Raw genomic sequence first — 15,659 nt, forward strand, 5'->3', positions numbered from 1 at the left:
ATAAAGTAAACCGGGTTAATTTAGCCCCGGGGCAAACCCGAGTCAGTCTGTGTAATGTTAATAGGGCTCTAGTTGCGTACAAAGTTCGACAAATAACCCTTAATGGCATATCTATTTTGAAGCGTTGGCCTGCCTCTTTACTTTATCTAACATGCCCTTACGTGCTCTTTTGAAGTTTTCTTGCTGTTGGCCAGATTTCGTACACCCAGCATATCATCGCTGCCGTTTTTTGCTTGTTTTTTGGGCAACAACAAAAATCAAGTTCTCCTTCTGTAAGACGTAAGACATTTCTTTGCACTACGTAGATCAGCATAATACGGGGGTAATCATATCTATATAGCCCTTATTTTTATCCTCATTTCTGTATTGTCAAAATCCTTAAGATTTTTTAAAGTGATTGACAATTTTGGTTGTTCTTTTTATCAGACACTGGTTGCTGTTGGATATTTATGCTATTTCTTAAACGATTATTGTTAAAACTATAAATACTCTCTAGAGTTCGAGAGTAGATTTATGGACAAGGAAATAACAAGGTGTTTGATCAAGGCTTTGCAGCGGCTTTACAGTCCTAGTCATTTCACAGTCTTATGTACGGTTTTGCGGCTTTGATGACCTAAGGTGACATATACCATTGTATTGGGGAAATATTTGATAACAGCTTGAAAAAAGATTTAAAAATAAAAAAGCTGTTATTTTGTCCAGTCGTATTTTAGGTTTGTGGTGTTACACATTGCCGAACTAAACGAGGTAAAAAGGCAAGGAAGACAAGATGGCTGCCTTGTTTGCTTTGATGGCAACTGCAACACTTTTATGTTTGAATATTGAAATGACATCTGGAAGACCGGGTGAGTATGATTCACAATAACTGTTAAATGCGTTTGGCTTGTATTGCCTGTAGCTGCTACGTGCTACAGCGACTGCCACAGTTTTGAAACATTTGCATCAAACCTTGCAAACATGGTCAAATTCAACAATCAACTTTGAAACGTTAGTTTTCTTCAAAATGACGTATCAAAGGAAGTTTGTTTTTCATATGACTTGTATAATATTTATTTAGGCTAGAAACTTTTAGGGGGGATAAGCGGAAGTTGTAATATTGTGTAACAGAAGTGATACAATATTACAAAGGACTAGAGTTATTGATATTTGGTGTTTCAATGCAAGTAATTTACATATGCAAGCATCGGGGCTCCGCTCAGTCTAAAGGAAACAACCACTTCATCACAACGAGCTTGAGTTATTCTGTAGAGCCTGTCTAAGATATAAACAGGTGCGGGCACTTGGTGAAATATTGAAGGGGGGGGGGCAAGCCTGTCTTTGCTCAAAAAATAACTTGGACGAGTTTCTAATTATATTGCTAGACTAAATAATAGAGACTCTAGTAACCATGATACGTTTTTACTTGGGTCTTTAAGGAAATTGTTGCCGTCTTGTAACCAAACTATCTCCATGTCTTTTTTCATGTAACAACGGATGTCCATTTAATTTCTTTATTCGATACACTAATTGTTTTTAAAAGAACCTCTCTATGAGAAACAAGTTCTCCCATACTTGACCTGATTGGATTTGCCACGGAAAAGGGTATCCTTTTCCTATAGAAGTTGTTGGGCAGGGTATTATGAAAGGCCTCAAAATGTTAGGACAGGGCATCGAAATCAAGATAATTTTACCCTGGGTACCAGAGCCTTGTGCAGGGGCGGCGCCATTGGGTGGACTGGGGTGGACATGTCCACCCTACTTTTTTAAAAAATCGATTTTGTAATTTTCCAAAACTGCATTAAAAACATAGGGGGATGTAAGTTTCCTTCTCTGCGATTAGAACTTTTTTCATTTGATGGTCAGTTACGGTTCTTATTCAGTTGTAAGCTGACATTGAGAATGGTGTGTTGGATCATCAGTTCCCTAAATAGTGAGAAACTAAAATGAAGATGATCTATAAAACACAGATTTTTCGTGCTAAACAGTTGGTTCTCAGAGTGTGGTCTTCCTTCCTTCCTTGCCTTCCTTCTATCCTTGCCTTCTTTCCTTGTTAAAGGTTTTTGGCAATAATTAACTTTAAAACTTTTACCCAAACTTTTTTAAGCTGTAAGGATAGTATAGTTGCAGCCCCACCTGTTGTAGCTGCATCTCCTTTGAGCCTCAATGTCTGGCGAAAGGTTGGGAAACCTTGTTCAAATAAGCATCGATCGAGATATGGCAGATGTAATAGGCAAAGGAGTCTCGTTAATAAGTTCGAAACCATTGATTGCTAAAACATACCACTCTGAAATTAGCTTTTATGTTATTAGCTTTTATGTGTGTAAATCTTTGCCTATGCGATTTAACTCTTCTATTGAGGGTTTCAAAATTTGTCAAACTTGGTTATCAATAACGAGCGCGATTTCTCGTACGGTGTTGCATCGGTTTCTAACCCAGACCCCTTTATCAGCTCCACCCCTTCATTGTCCATCCCACCCCTTCATTATCCATTAAGGGCGGGCGCCGCCCCTGGCCTCGTGAATCCGGGGGAAAAGTATTGTAGACGGCTGCGGTGGCAAAAATGAGTGAATGCAGAGGAGGGGAAGGAAATATTTCTGTGACTACCGTAAAAGCTCTATTAAGCCCCCGGGAGGCTTATTCATTTTCTCCATTCCTAGAAGGGGGGCTTAAAAGAGAGGGGGCTTATTAAAGAGAGGGGGCTGATTGAAGATTTGAAGCAAAAAATGTTTTAAAAATGCCCTTGGCCATTTTTTGTTAAGAAAATGTCATACAGATGTTCTCAAAAAACTTTGCTAGCAGCTTCGAAAGCTTTATTAATCAATTATAAGGTCCTCATCTTCATCAACATCACCAGGATTAAATGAAAACCCTTTGACATCTTCAAAACAAATTTTGACTGACTACTAAGTAGCACAAGTAAGTCTTTACATAGGCCGTATTTAATGCACACGATCTTATCATCACCACACCAACTAAATGCGCATGCTTTCTATGTTTGACATCGAAGGCTAAAGAGGGGGTGGGGCTTAATAGAAAGGAGGGGCTTATTTAAAGTTCTTGCTTGATAAGAGGGGACTTGGTAGAGAGGGGACTTAATAGAGAGGGGGCTTAATAAAGAGGGGGGGACTTAATAGAGCTTTTACGGTAGTTTCAAACTATACCCTTTAGACTAAATAATGGAGACTCTGGCACTCAGGGTAAGAAAATCTGCGAGGAAGAAATATGTGAGAACAGATTACTCTGTTTTTAGAGGTTTTAGAATGAGCATGTTTAAGCTACATTTTCGTAAATATCACGAGATCGGGTATATTTTTGCCTAAGTGCTCTGTAAATTGGCACACTTTTTATGGGACAGGGTCAGGGTGCAAAAAAATTATTTAAGCCATCAATTCAAAAGCGTTTAATTCTATTGGCTTTAAAAGTTTTGTTACTCCCCTTGCTTTAAACGTCACCAGAACTTCGGGAATTAAATGTGGTTTCTTTTGAGGTTAAAGATGTTTCAACAGGGCTCATCCTCATAGCGGTTGAGTAATTATTTTTTAACCGTGTGTTATTCTTTACGTCAATGCAAAGATGAATTCCATGCTTCTGTTTGCTTTTAAGAAGTTTGAAATAAGCAAACGGTGTGGTGGCACTTGCCTTTTTGTAAAATAAGAAATTAAAAATGTCCTTGCTATCACATGGGCGGCACCAAAAAGGCGCTGTGGGCTGAATTTTAAACGATTGTAAGGAAATGAGACCAAAAAATATTCTGAAATGTATATTAATGGGTTGGTCCCAAAAATTTCTGCTCACTTCGCTTAAAAGTAGCCTCCTGGACATTTTCCCTTCATTTTCAATTTCTTGACGCCAATTTTAATTTCTTGATGCTAAATAATAATCAATTTTCCTCCTATTTACATAAACAAAGGCTTGTCCCTTTCACCTTCGACATAATATAGAGACAGAGGTTTGTCTCCTGGGCCGTTGAAAGCCAGCTCGGGGCCCGGGAGTCGTTTAGTGAAGTTGAATTAGATATAAAAACGGTCTAACCCGGATAAAAATAATATAAAGCTGTAATTTGGCACATATGTTCTATACTATGTTGGAAATGACCAGAAAAAAAGCCCCATCAATTGGACATTGGGAATTCCTTATTTGGGCAAATACCATAATGGCGCACTGATCAGTAGTGGTTCAAAATTTTAATGTTGCTAAAACCACATAGTATGGAACCTATGTGCCAAATTACAGCTTTTTATTATTTTTTTCCATGTAAAATCGTAATTCCACCACACTAATTCATAAAGCTTGGCCCGGCTACTTGAAAGTTAGCGGTCTGGAGCAAAGGCTACTTCCTGGTAGCTCCGATTTAATTTTTCATGAAATGAATGGCTTTGCTCCCATTTATGCGCTATGCTCCTTTTTCATCAGCCAAATTTGAGCAATTCCTGATGTATTTGCGTGCATTGGATTTACGAAAGTATTGGAAATATTGATCTAAACTTTTCAAACCTTTATGAAACAAGAACACCTTGGTCGCATCTATGAGATGTTTTCCTTACAAAAGAAATGACGTCTTTGTATTGTTTATGTTTCCTTTCATTTCATAATATTTAGAGATGTAACAATCCTTTGAATGCTTAGTATCCAATCCCTTAGAATATTAATTTTTTGTTTCCCATTAGTTAATGGAAACATCATTTCGGTTATTTTTATGAAAATTCCACTTGTTTCAAACTTCAATTTGTACTCTCGAAAATTTCCAAATTACTCGTGATTTGCCAGTGTTTGCACCTGCCTTTTTTCGTAGAGTCACTCACAGAGCAGTTCTGTTTTTAATCATTAAATTTCTTTATTAAATTATCAATAATAATTATTATTGTTATCATTATTAAATAATAATTTGGAACTGTTATCTCAAAAATTATTATTTATAAATAATAATTATTATTATTATTATTATTAAATAATAATAATAATTTGGAAATGTTATCTCCAAAGTTCTTTCGATATCATTTAATTAAGTAAATCATATTTCTTGCTGAGATTCCTGCAAAAATATGAACACATTTTTCGCATTTGGAACAGAATCTGGACCCTCCACAGCTAAAATGAAAATGTAAGATGTACCAAATGACCCAGTTTCGATAATAGCAAAACGGCTTAGTTTAGCTTGAGATTTATTATAGACAATGAAAAGGTTTCATCTTTCCCAAATCAACAACAGCCAATGGCGAAGAAGTGCGTTCAAAGAAATGGATGCTACCAATCATATAATTTCCGTCCTTAAGCTACCACTTGAGGTTTATAAAAACACTACCATTTGAGGGTAATTTTTAACATTATAGCTTTGGCCCTCATTACCCTGACTGGACCCCCCTGTTAGGCCATAATGGGAGTAACTCCCCCCCCCTGGGTCATGAATTAAGCACTATAATCAGCATTTCACTTGAATTTATCTGATTATTACAATTGGCCGGCTTCAGGGGCACATTAATGAAAAGAGCACTGTCACCCCTCTTCCCCCTCCTATAAAAAGGCAACAGGGATGGTTGAACCCCTGCCCTCCCCTTCTCCGGCATCCCTGCTTAGCGGTCATATCTTTTCTATGACTTTAGGTTTCTCTTATCTTAAATTACATGTCTCAATAGTTTTAGTATTATTTGCCTCGAATTCTTAACACTCATATTTTCAATTCTTCAGCATTATTACATTGGGAATCTTTTCATATTCTGTTTTTTCATGCAAAGGTAAAGCTGTCTTCGAAGGCGACATGGCTTTCACAACTGAGCAAATCGAGATTGTCAAGGAATCGATCAAGACAAAAAAGGATATCGAGGAGGTGGCTTCAGTAAAATACGCAGCTACAAACGCGGCTTTTCCGAAGTGGACCAATGCAATTATGCCATATACCCTTAGTTCTTCATTAAGTAAGAACAAATCTTCATATTCTTCGACATTTTGCAAAGTTATCAATGTTTTTATCATCAGGACACTCTGTATGATAAAGAGACTGTTCTATTTTCTTTCTATTCTTCTCTGAAAAAATCGAAGAAAATATGCATCTCTTATGATTTCCTTGTTTAATTTCGTTATTGAGCTTTGTCAGCTTATCAATACTTGATACTTCATACAACATGTATTCAATTATGCATTTATTTTTCAAAATTAAGAATTGTGTATCCGTGTTATAGAAGTTGAGTTAATGCTTTGCTATCTAAATTCTCGATTTTATTAAAGAATATACTTTGTGCATTTGAATATGCTCTGTTTGTGTGGTTTGCAAATCCACGTGAAGTTCCCAACTAAGGACAAAGCATTCTCTCTTCATGCAACACAATATTCCGTCTATCAACTTGATATAACTTTATTTACTACCAAGTTCCTTTTTCCTTATTTCTTATTTATGAATCTTTTATACAGAATTTTCATACCTTGTTATATATTTAGTTTCGATGAGATCGTTAGGTTACTGATCTACGTTTAAACATTCGGCCGGCTGGTGGACCATATTTCAGTAACTTCTACAGGCTCATTTAAGCTGATTATTTCTTACAGGTTCAAGGGCACGTTACGCCATAAAACAAGGTATGGATGAATGGGAAGGAGCAACATGCATTCGTTTTAAGAAACGAACCACCGAGAGGAGCTACGTGGAGTTTTTTCCTGGCAGTGGGTCGGTTATCTCGCACTTTTATCAAATTTTTTCTTGTACGTTTTAATCTGTCAACTTTTCTTTGCCAAATTTTGACCGGGGCCGTGCAACCTTTTGATGAGCTTAGAATTTACAATAGCTAAGCTTTTGTAAAAAAATACGAAAAAACCATATCACTGGAACTGCTTTCTAGCATTGATTTACCACTAAAAGATATATTTTATCTCACTAAACAACCTATCTTTTTCCTGCCAAAATGTTGATGTAAATTTATTGAATTCGTCGATAAAGGAGAATTCATTTTCGCAAATACGTACCTTTTAGCAGTTTGTATCCCTGTGCCCAGGTTGAAAATTTAGTGTCAAGTTCAACTTTAATGCTGTCTTGCCTTAATTGCAATAATTTTTTAATTTCAATACATGAGTAAATTTATTGATTGAATATAACGAACTAATATAATCTCTGCATTCTTCAAGATGCTGGGGTCACGTTGGAATGACTGGGGGAAAGAGTCAGATTTCTGTTGGACCAGGCTGTGAACATCGTCATGTAATGACTCACGAAATTGGTCATGCGCTTGGATTTTTCCATGAACAGAGCAGGACAGATCGCGATAGTTATGTCACCATTGTCTGGAACAATGTACCAAAAAGTAATAATTTGTTTATACTCTTTTTTCTAAAATCTATTATTACCCTTAAGTACTCAGTCAGCTTTGGATATTGAATGATAAACCCAAACTTTGAGAACTCAGTGTGTCATAAACCCAAACTTTGAGAACTCAGTGTGTCAAGGGAAACTATTGATGCTGAAAAAATACATCTAGTCACTTTTTAATAAATTTGCTTCTTTCCAGCTAACCAGTTTCTTTTGATCATTTAGAAACTCACCATGGTCACCAATGCTTTCCAGAGTTGCTCGTAACTGGATACGATTGATTAGTTCAAATTTCTTCATTAACTGCGAGATATTCTCAAGACGCTGTTATTCACAAATTCCTGAAATGAGTGTTCATAATGTGGCATCTAAATATATGTTATCAGCTTAGTGCCTTTGAGTAAATTGAAAATGCATTTGGCTGCGGTTTTTAATCAACACTTCAACAAAGTTTTAAAAATCAAATCACTTCACGCAGTCGTCTAAATCTGTGTGATATAAGTATCTTATTTTAAATCTTGCTGCTGGAATCTTTAGTGTCTTAAGTTGTCTTTAATTTGTCTTAAATGCGCAAAGGTTGTCTTAACTGTTCCTAAATTGTCTTGACTTTAAGCTTAAGTTGTCTTAATTGAAAAATGTAACAAAAACTAAACATTTTCATTGTACTTTTCTATCAACTCTACATAAACTTAAGGAAGTATGCAAAGCTTTGCTAAAACGGCATCGAACACTTTATGACAGACTGGTAAACAGTTATTCATCATAAACTTTAAGAATAGGCAGTAGAATATGTAGGTTTGTCGTATCTTTTCAGATTTGCACAGTGCCTTTGAGAAGTATGGCAGAGACAAACTCGACTCACTTGGGGAGCCTTATGACTATGGTTCAATTATGCATTACCCATGGAATGCCTTCTCAACAAATGGAAGGAATACTCTTGTTCCTAAAAGAAGAGTTCCACAACAGCCTTACATAAGACTCAGCAAGTCTGACGCAATACAGGCTAGTCGAATGTACAAGTGTGGTAGTAAGTTGCAGTTTTTTTCAAATTCTTCTGTTTACTTCTTATGTTATGCATAATAATTTTGAAACAGTTACATTAATCTTAAAATGTATCACATGACTAGGAAAAGGGATGAATCTTGTTCCGGATTGTTATAGAAATTGCTACTAGCGTTGGTAAGAAAAATTGGACAGTTGGGAAATTTGTAGAGCTCAGTGTATATTAAAACCTTTCTGGAGCAAGCTACAACCTTTAAAAAAGCTCCGCAAAAAGTTTTGTTATAGTTCCCTGACCAGCTGCATTCCTACTGCAATTTTTAACCTTGCCTATGGCATTGTATCTAAAAAATCTACTCTTTAAAGTTACAGACGGTAGCTGACGGTTTGTACGTACATATTCAAAACTATGGCTTCAGGTCACCTAATACAACGCATATATTGATTTTACCTCAACATATTTTGTTTTCAGAAGTGGGTGCCAACATTTTTAAATTTTTTCCCCGAAATTTTTCCCCCGCTCCGAAACTTTTCAGCGTTAGGCTTTGGAGCATTTCTAGATCATATTTATATTTTAATGTATCTTTATATTTATTGGGAGTGTTGATATTTTCAAATGGTTCTTGCAGAGACAAAGCCCGAACCAGCAACAAAGCCGCCAGTTCCAACCGGCCCAGTGACCAAACCACCTGTGCCACCGGTGACAAAGTGCGTAGAGGTAATAGTCGAAGAAATCCAACGAGTCCCTTTCAGTGGCAATATTTGTGCAGATAGACACGGGTCATGTCGCAGTTGGGCACGCCGTGGAGAGTGCAGACGCAATCCAGCATACATGCGTTCTAATTGTTGTCGTTCATGCGGCTCTGGAGGTAAATTTGTCGACTTGCCATTTGTTGTGGATCAATTCTTCAAGCCAACATCATTTCTTTTCTAGTTTGTGATTCTAGGGAAAGGCCCGCGTGCCTATAGCAAAGCCCTAGCAACAGAAAGGTGGAAGGGGCTAGGAAGAGAGAGAGGAAAGATCAAACTTTTAATTTAGTTTTTAAAAAGACATGTTTTAGGTGTTGTGGAAGCATAAAGGGGTAAGAGCATTCCAGTGTTAACAAGATCTAAGGAGAAAGGATTCGTTGTAGGCAGTAGCAGCGCTACGGGGGGAGAGTGGGGAGACACGTCCCCCCCAGTTCTTGAAAGGATCAATTTTTTATTTCTTCTATGAGAAAATGTCAGAGGAGGGGTAGTATTTTTTTACAGCGTATTTGTTGTGATGTATTCCTGTGATTTTCAAACTGCCTTTACGTAACCAAATGCTAGTCATGGGCGCTCATTGAGGAAAAAATTGGCTTTCCCTGTTGCTAAAAGGGCGTGGTCTTGAAATTTTTGCTTTGTTGGAAATAAATTCCCTCAAAAACTTGCATGTCATTTATGTAAATTGTTCAAATGGTGATAAACGTTTTCATCTGCTCATTATTCATATGAAACTCAACCAGCAGAAATAACCGCTGTTGTGACCAAGCCATTAAAGTCTACCTGTGATATGCTAGTACTACCGGTAAAAGAATCTACATGTTCATTCTAGCTGTTTATCACCAATCCTTTCATTTACATTCTCATTTTAAATATGTATCACCAATCCTTTCAACCTTTGTCAAAATTAATTGGTGTTTGTTCAAGCGTTCAAATTACTAGGTTGGATGCTGTACCAAGGGTGATTCTCGTGATAATCCAGAACATTGATAAACTTCTGGTATCAAAAAGACACCAGTGTTTCATATACACTACCCTCAAGTTTCATTTCATTATACATTGTTGATTCTTTGCAAAGAAGGTTTGATTAAATGTTTCAGTTTATATCTTTAAGACAAATGCCCGTTTCAAGACATGCTTGAGTGTGAAATGGGAACCAATGAATTTTCAACCAGGGAAAAAATGGTGTAAGCTTGCATTTATCTTCCAGGGTCATGTAGCGATAAAAATTCTTCGTGTGGATGGTGGGCTAGGCGTGGCGAATGCAGAAGAAACCCTGGCTACATGAACATTAATTGCAAGAAAAGCTGCGGGAAGTGTTCAACCAAGAAGGTTATAAAGAAGAAGGTTCGAAAATGCACGGTGGTTCCTACTGAAGGTCCCATTACACCTCCAATTCCGACAGACGAGCCAATTACACCACCAATCCCAACAGACGAGCCAATCACACCACCAATCCCATCAGAAATCCCGCCAGTTCCGACAGATGAGCCAGCAACTAAAATCCCACCATTGTCAACAGCTGTACCACCAGTTAACAAAACAGATAAACCAACCCCGCCAGTTACTTTACCTCCTGTTCCGTCAGGTAAATATACAGAAATAAAGTGAGAGCTTTACGTATGTTTTGAAATTGTCTATATGACAACTAATATCGTACACTAATAACATGAAACTAAAAATTCTTAAAACAGCTTGTCACAGTAAATTTCCACAATTGAATGCAATTTATGTCGATTTTCCTGATCTTCACTTTGCATAATTTCTTGGATCTTTACATACCTCAAAATTGTCTGGCAATATTATTTTTCTTGCAAGATGTTATAGAAGGTGAATGTCTGTCCCTTCCTTCTTGCTTCATACTTTTAAAACTTTTCAATTCAAATTCCATTTCAGCTTGCAATATTTATAACAACGCTGGTTTGGAAGATGGTTCACTTGTTAATGAAAATCTTGCTGCGTCCACATCTTACAGCAAGTGAGTTTGTTTTTAGAACAAGTAAAACTATTATAAGCATATGAAGTCGAGTCTCCTATATATTGTATGAATACAATGATGGTTTTAAGATTTGAATCTGGAAGGGATGATGATGGAAAGAGAGAGAACGTTTCATAGGGGTAAAGCGTTGACAGAATGCTCTTTATCTATTTTGTTTTAGAGAAGTAGATATTTTTATCGAGTCTTTTACAAAAAACACAACTCTGGGAAAAATGTTTCATTTCGTTAAATGTACTTTGCTTGCTCATTGCACTAGATCAACACACTTAGCTTCCCGCTCATGTGTTGGTTCCATTCTCATTCCTAGCCGTTTTATTTCAAGTTAAGTTGCATGGATTTTTCCTGACTCTGTTGCATTTACGGTTGAAGTTGTAACATAAAGCAAAAATATCATCAAGTAAATTGGGGTATAAAATTGAATCAGCCTCAGTAAGAAAGAAATTTACCTTGAAAAGCAAGGATTCTGGCCCTAATTTATTTTTTGGAAGTCCCTTGGTTTTCTAGATATTGGTGTATTGAAATGGCAAATCGTCAAACAGTACTGGCTTATGTTGTTGTTTAGTTTAGCTGTTGTTGTTGTTGTTGTTATCTTGTTGTCTATTTAATTAGTCAGAATGCTAAGCATTAAAATCTCTCTTTCTTTGTGCTTTCTTCTTCTTGCATAGATGGCTTGAATAAATGTTGACGGAGAGGCTAAACGTCCCATAAGCAAGAAAAGCTCTATTTATTTGTAGCTTTAGAAATTTTTCATAAACATTGCAAATTCTCACAATTTCTATTAGAAATTTTGACGCTGCCAAAGCTAGACTTGGCAATCCGTTAGCGTGGTGTTCGGGTACACTGGACGAGAAACAGTACCTCCAGATTGATATTGGTAACTTATCGCTTGTGGATTCCGTTATGACCCAAGGTACGTGCTGGATTTCCTTTGTCAGTGGTCTGATTTACTGCTTTAGCTGTTCAATTGAGCTGCTGTAGAAACACAACGTTGAGTAATTTTTGTCTTAGAGCATGAATTTTCTATCCTGTGAAATTAAAAAGTTGCTTTTTAGACGACTGCTCAGTTGAGATTAATTATAACAAATGTTACTCTCTGTGATATGCATGTAGAAGTTTCAGCTACGTCGTAGCAACCTTCTGTATTATGATTCCCAAGATTAAGTTGTTTTTATGGCTGCCTAAGCATAATCCACAGATCGAATAGCTTGCGCAAAAACTCAATAAGATACCTTGTAGGGTATATGTAATTACTCAAGCAATTAAGAAATTTACCTCTCGATCGACACTAAACTTTCATCGAAGTTATCTTGCGAACTATGGAAATTGCCTTTATGTTTAAGAAAATTAATCTTCTCAAATTAATCTTAACATCAATAGCGCTGGGCTCAAACTTTAAAATCCAGCTTCATAACAGATAGGAAAAACGTACTTGCCATGCGCAAAGTAACCACAGGGCACCGAGAGAAACTGACGCAGGGACTTTGTTTATAGCGGAATCCGCCATAATTATATGTTACCGCCCTTATGAAATCGTATATACGCAACAATGATACCATGAAAACTTTTATTATGTTTACTTTTGAGCAAAGGTGGAAAAAAGGAAAAAGAAGTGTGAAAGAGTACAACAAACGAGATAATTTTTAGAAAATTGTTTATAGTTTAAGGCAACGAAAAGGTCCTACGTTTTTTCGCGTTGCTTGTTATAAGCTAATATAAAAACATCAAATATTTAGGCAGTTCCTAAAAGAACACTAGCTTGAAAATAAATGCAGCTCATACGATAAGAATAGACAGAAGGTTCTATTTATCTCCATTGGTGCTTAAAAATCAAGCCTCAGATTTTCATTCGGAACTAGAACTGATTCGGAAATTTTTAAATCAACCAGGCTTGCCCAACTGAAGCATTTCTTCTCATTTTTTAATTTAATTTTCTAATCACGAAGTTCGTGGAAAAATTTGGTATTTTTATTGCTGATATGATAAATGTGCTACTTGTCTTGTTCCCTGAAATCATGAAAAAAATGAATCTTTTGTCTAATGTTTTGTAGGTCTTGATACACCCGTACCCCACTTTGTGAAGAAATTCTACGTCTCGTACAGTGAAGATAACAAGCTTTGGAATAACGTTGTTGGGGCGAGTTTTTGGGCTATAAAAGTAAGTGTGTCATTAAACTACAAAATGGCAAGGCTGGTTTAATCTGACTTTAGGATGCTATAAATCATGCAAATCCTGACATTTCTTTTTTCACGTAGATAATTTTTATATCGGACTGCCACTTTTCGTTTTGCATTGTTCTGCCTAATGTTTATATAAAGATGTACTATAATATTTCTGATAAGAGCCAGACCACCCCTATCAGTTGATTGATCATCAAATAAATATAACTTAATTGTATTTCATAAAAAGGGCTGTTAAGTATATTATCTATAAGCATTGTCCTCTTTTTTTCCAACATCATGAGTTATCCAATTTGTATTTGATGAATTGACATGCATTGAGAAATCGATTGAAACAACAGTTTACCGATCAACCAACAATGTTTTCAACCAACTAGCAAGAAAGATGGAGGACACTGCGGTGTCACATCCTGATAGTCATCTTTCGATTTTTATTGCATGTATTTGAGATTTTAAAAGTTTTGGCTTTCTTTTATCATAAAACTGTTGGCAAAATATTGTTTCTTATTATAGGAGTTTGAAGCAAACAAAGACGGCAAAAGCAAGGTGAAAAATGAATTCAAACCTCCGATTGTTGCTCGTTACATCAAAATTCACCCGATAGAATGGGAGAATCACATTTGTCTAAGAGCCGAACTCAAAATTTGTTAAAAAGATAACAGCAAACGAACTTGCATCACTATCCTTTGATCTTATTTTTACATGTGTCTGCTGTTCGCATGATGCCTTTTTTTATCCTTATTAACTATACTTTTTTAAACCAGTTGTGTTTTTTCAGTATTGAATGTGCATTGAAACTTGCTCTTTGTCTACTTATGTCGTGTCAGCGTCATCTAATTAATGACATTGGAATGAAGAATTATTTTGTGAAGATCTAGTGAAAAAATCCATTCTTCCACCATGCTGGTGAAGAATTGGGAACAGTTGTCTGGAATGGCTTAATATGACACGCTCCTCATGGTCATTAATATTGAAAATCTTCTCTATGTTTGGTATTGATGAGTGGAGATTGTATTCTTAACTCAACTAGAAGTATTTGAAAAAATGCTCAATCGGAACTGGTTTTGCAGTGGAATCCCACTTACGAAACAACTTTGTTTATGTCATAATGCCAAAAATGCTACCAACAGGAAAACAGACTGCAGAACAACACAATGTTGTTTGCATTTCACAAATAATTGAAAGCATTTGCACAAAACTGAAGATGGAAAACTTTCTTGCTTGCTGTAACAAAATTCACACAAGTAAGAATTAAGCAACCTATTTGGAGTAAAATCATTTATGTTGCACATTTCTGCAAGGTAGCTAGTAAGTACCCCCCCCCCCCCCATTCACAGCAAAACTTTGTGCATCTTCGTTGACCTCAAAGTGAAAATTTCCCCTTATGATCACCTGCATAATTTATTTGTTAAAGCGTGTCACAGGTAACAGCCTGGAAGTGCTATGTAAAACTATAAGGTTTTACAGATAAACGTAGATGAAAGAAGGACAACAAAAAATGTACAAAATTTCTATTCGATATCCAAACGGAGGCAATAAACTTGAACGAAAACGAGGATGTATCAAAACCTGACACTACAAACATTTGGCGACTCAACAATAATAATGAAGATAATCTAAAATAAATCCTTAATAAAAGCAAAGTCTTCTAATCTTCGCTATTGTTTTTACTCTAATGCCAAAACTTTCAGTTGATCAGAGAATATCATTTTTACGCTTATATCATAAGATCTAATTATCAAACTGAAAAGTGTTAGTCCATTTTATATATTTAACAAGAAATATTTATATCATCTCATCATAAAACGAAGTGGTAAATCCAAACGGTACCAGAAATTCAAGATTCTCTTTCAAATGTTAGGGACCGGTCATTGGGGTCGGGACCGGAGAGAAAATTGTTGGGTAAAAAATATATTTGACCAGCTTTTGGTTGAGTAGTGGAAAAATAAAGCCTCAAATGGATTGGGTGAGAAAAAATACTTGAGTAAAATTATTGATTTGGCATGCGCTTGTGATGAAAAATGAGCTATCTACCTGACCTCAAATACTTTAATGTAACAACATTTTTATTACCAACAAGAAACTGACAATTTTCTTAGGTGCAAATACCTTTAATTGCACCTAATTTAATGATGCAGATCTATTAGTATATCTATCAAACATAAAAATTGTTTACAAAGATAATAGAAAGTCGGATGGAATCAGGAGAATCCCACAGAGGTATAATCCTTGCGACTGTTTGTAATGAACGCCTACACCCATTTCCCTAAGGAGCAATTCATGACACAAAGACAGTGGAGAGATAATTTTGTTAGGAGAGCAAAAATGAAGCGTGACGAAGGGACGCGTCAAAAAGGAGGACGAAAGCTAGGCCTGGTCTCGAGCAGCGGCGCCCAAGCCCAATTGAATGTCAACATGTTGTTATTCATCAAGTGAGAGTATTTATTCTTATTCATCGAGTTAAAG

At 36.2% G+C, this 15,659-nt stretch overlaps 1 protein-coding gene across 3 annotated transcripts in view; it reads left to right on the forward strand.

Moving 5' to 3' along the window:
* The window catches only part of LOC135691017 (uncharacterized protein F21D5.5), a 99,554-nt gene that overhangs the window by 33,358 nt on the left and 50,537 nt on the right, over positions 1-15,659 (forward strand). Inside the window, exons 19-20 of one of the 3 annotated variants that reach the window (XM_089114008.1) lie at positions 703-845; positions 5,712-5,853. The exons of the other annotated variants lie outside the window; for them this stretch is intronic. Of the exons in view, the coding sequence (XP_088970134.1) occupies positions 703-825 (123 nt within the window). The 3' untranslated portion in view covers positions 826-845; positions 5,712-5,853. Of the gene's footprint in view, positions 1-702; positions 846-5,711; positions 5,854-15,659 lie in introns of those variants that run through there. 3 annotated transcript variants of the gene reach the window in all.

This window comes from Rhopilema esculentum, chromosome 4 (assembly GCF_057945365.1).
Source record: "Rhopilema esculentum isolate cy_ngs chromosome 4, ASM5794536v1, whole genome shotgun sequence".
Taxonomy (NCBI): Eukaryota; Metazoa; Cnidaria; class Scyphozoa; order Rhizostomeae; family Rhizostomatidae; genus Rhopilema; species Rhopilema esculentum.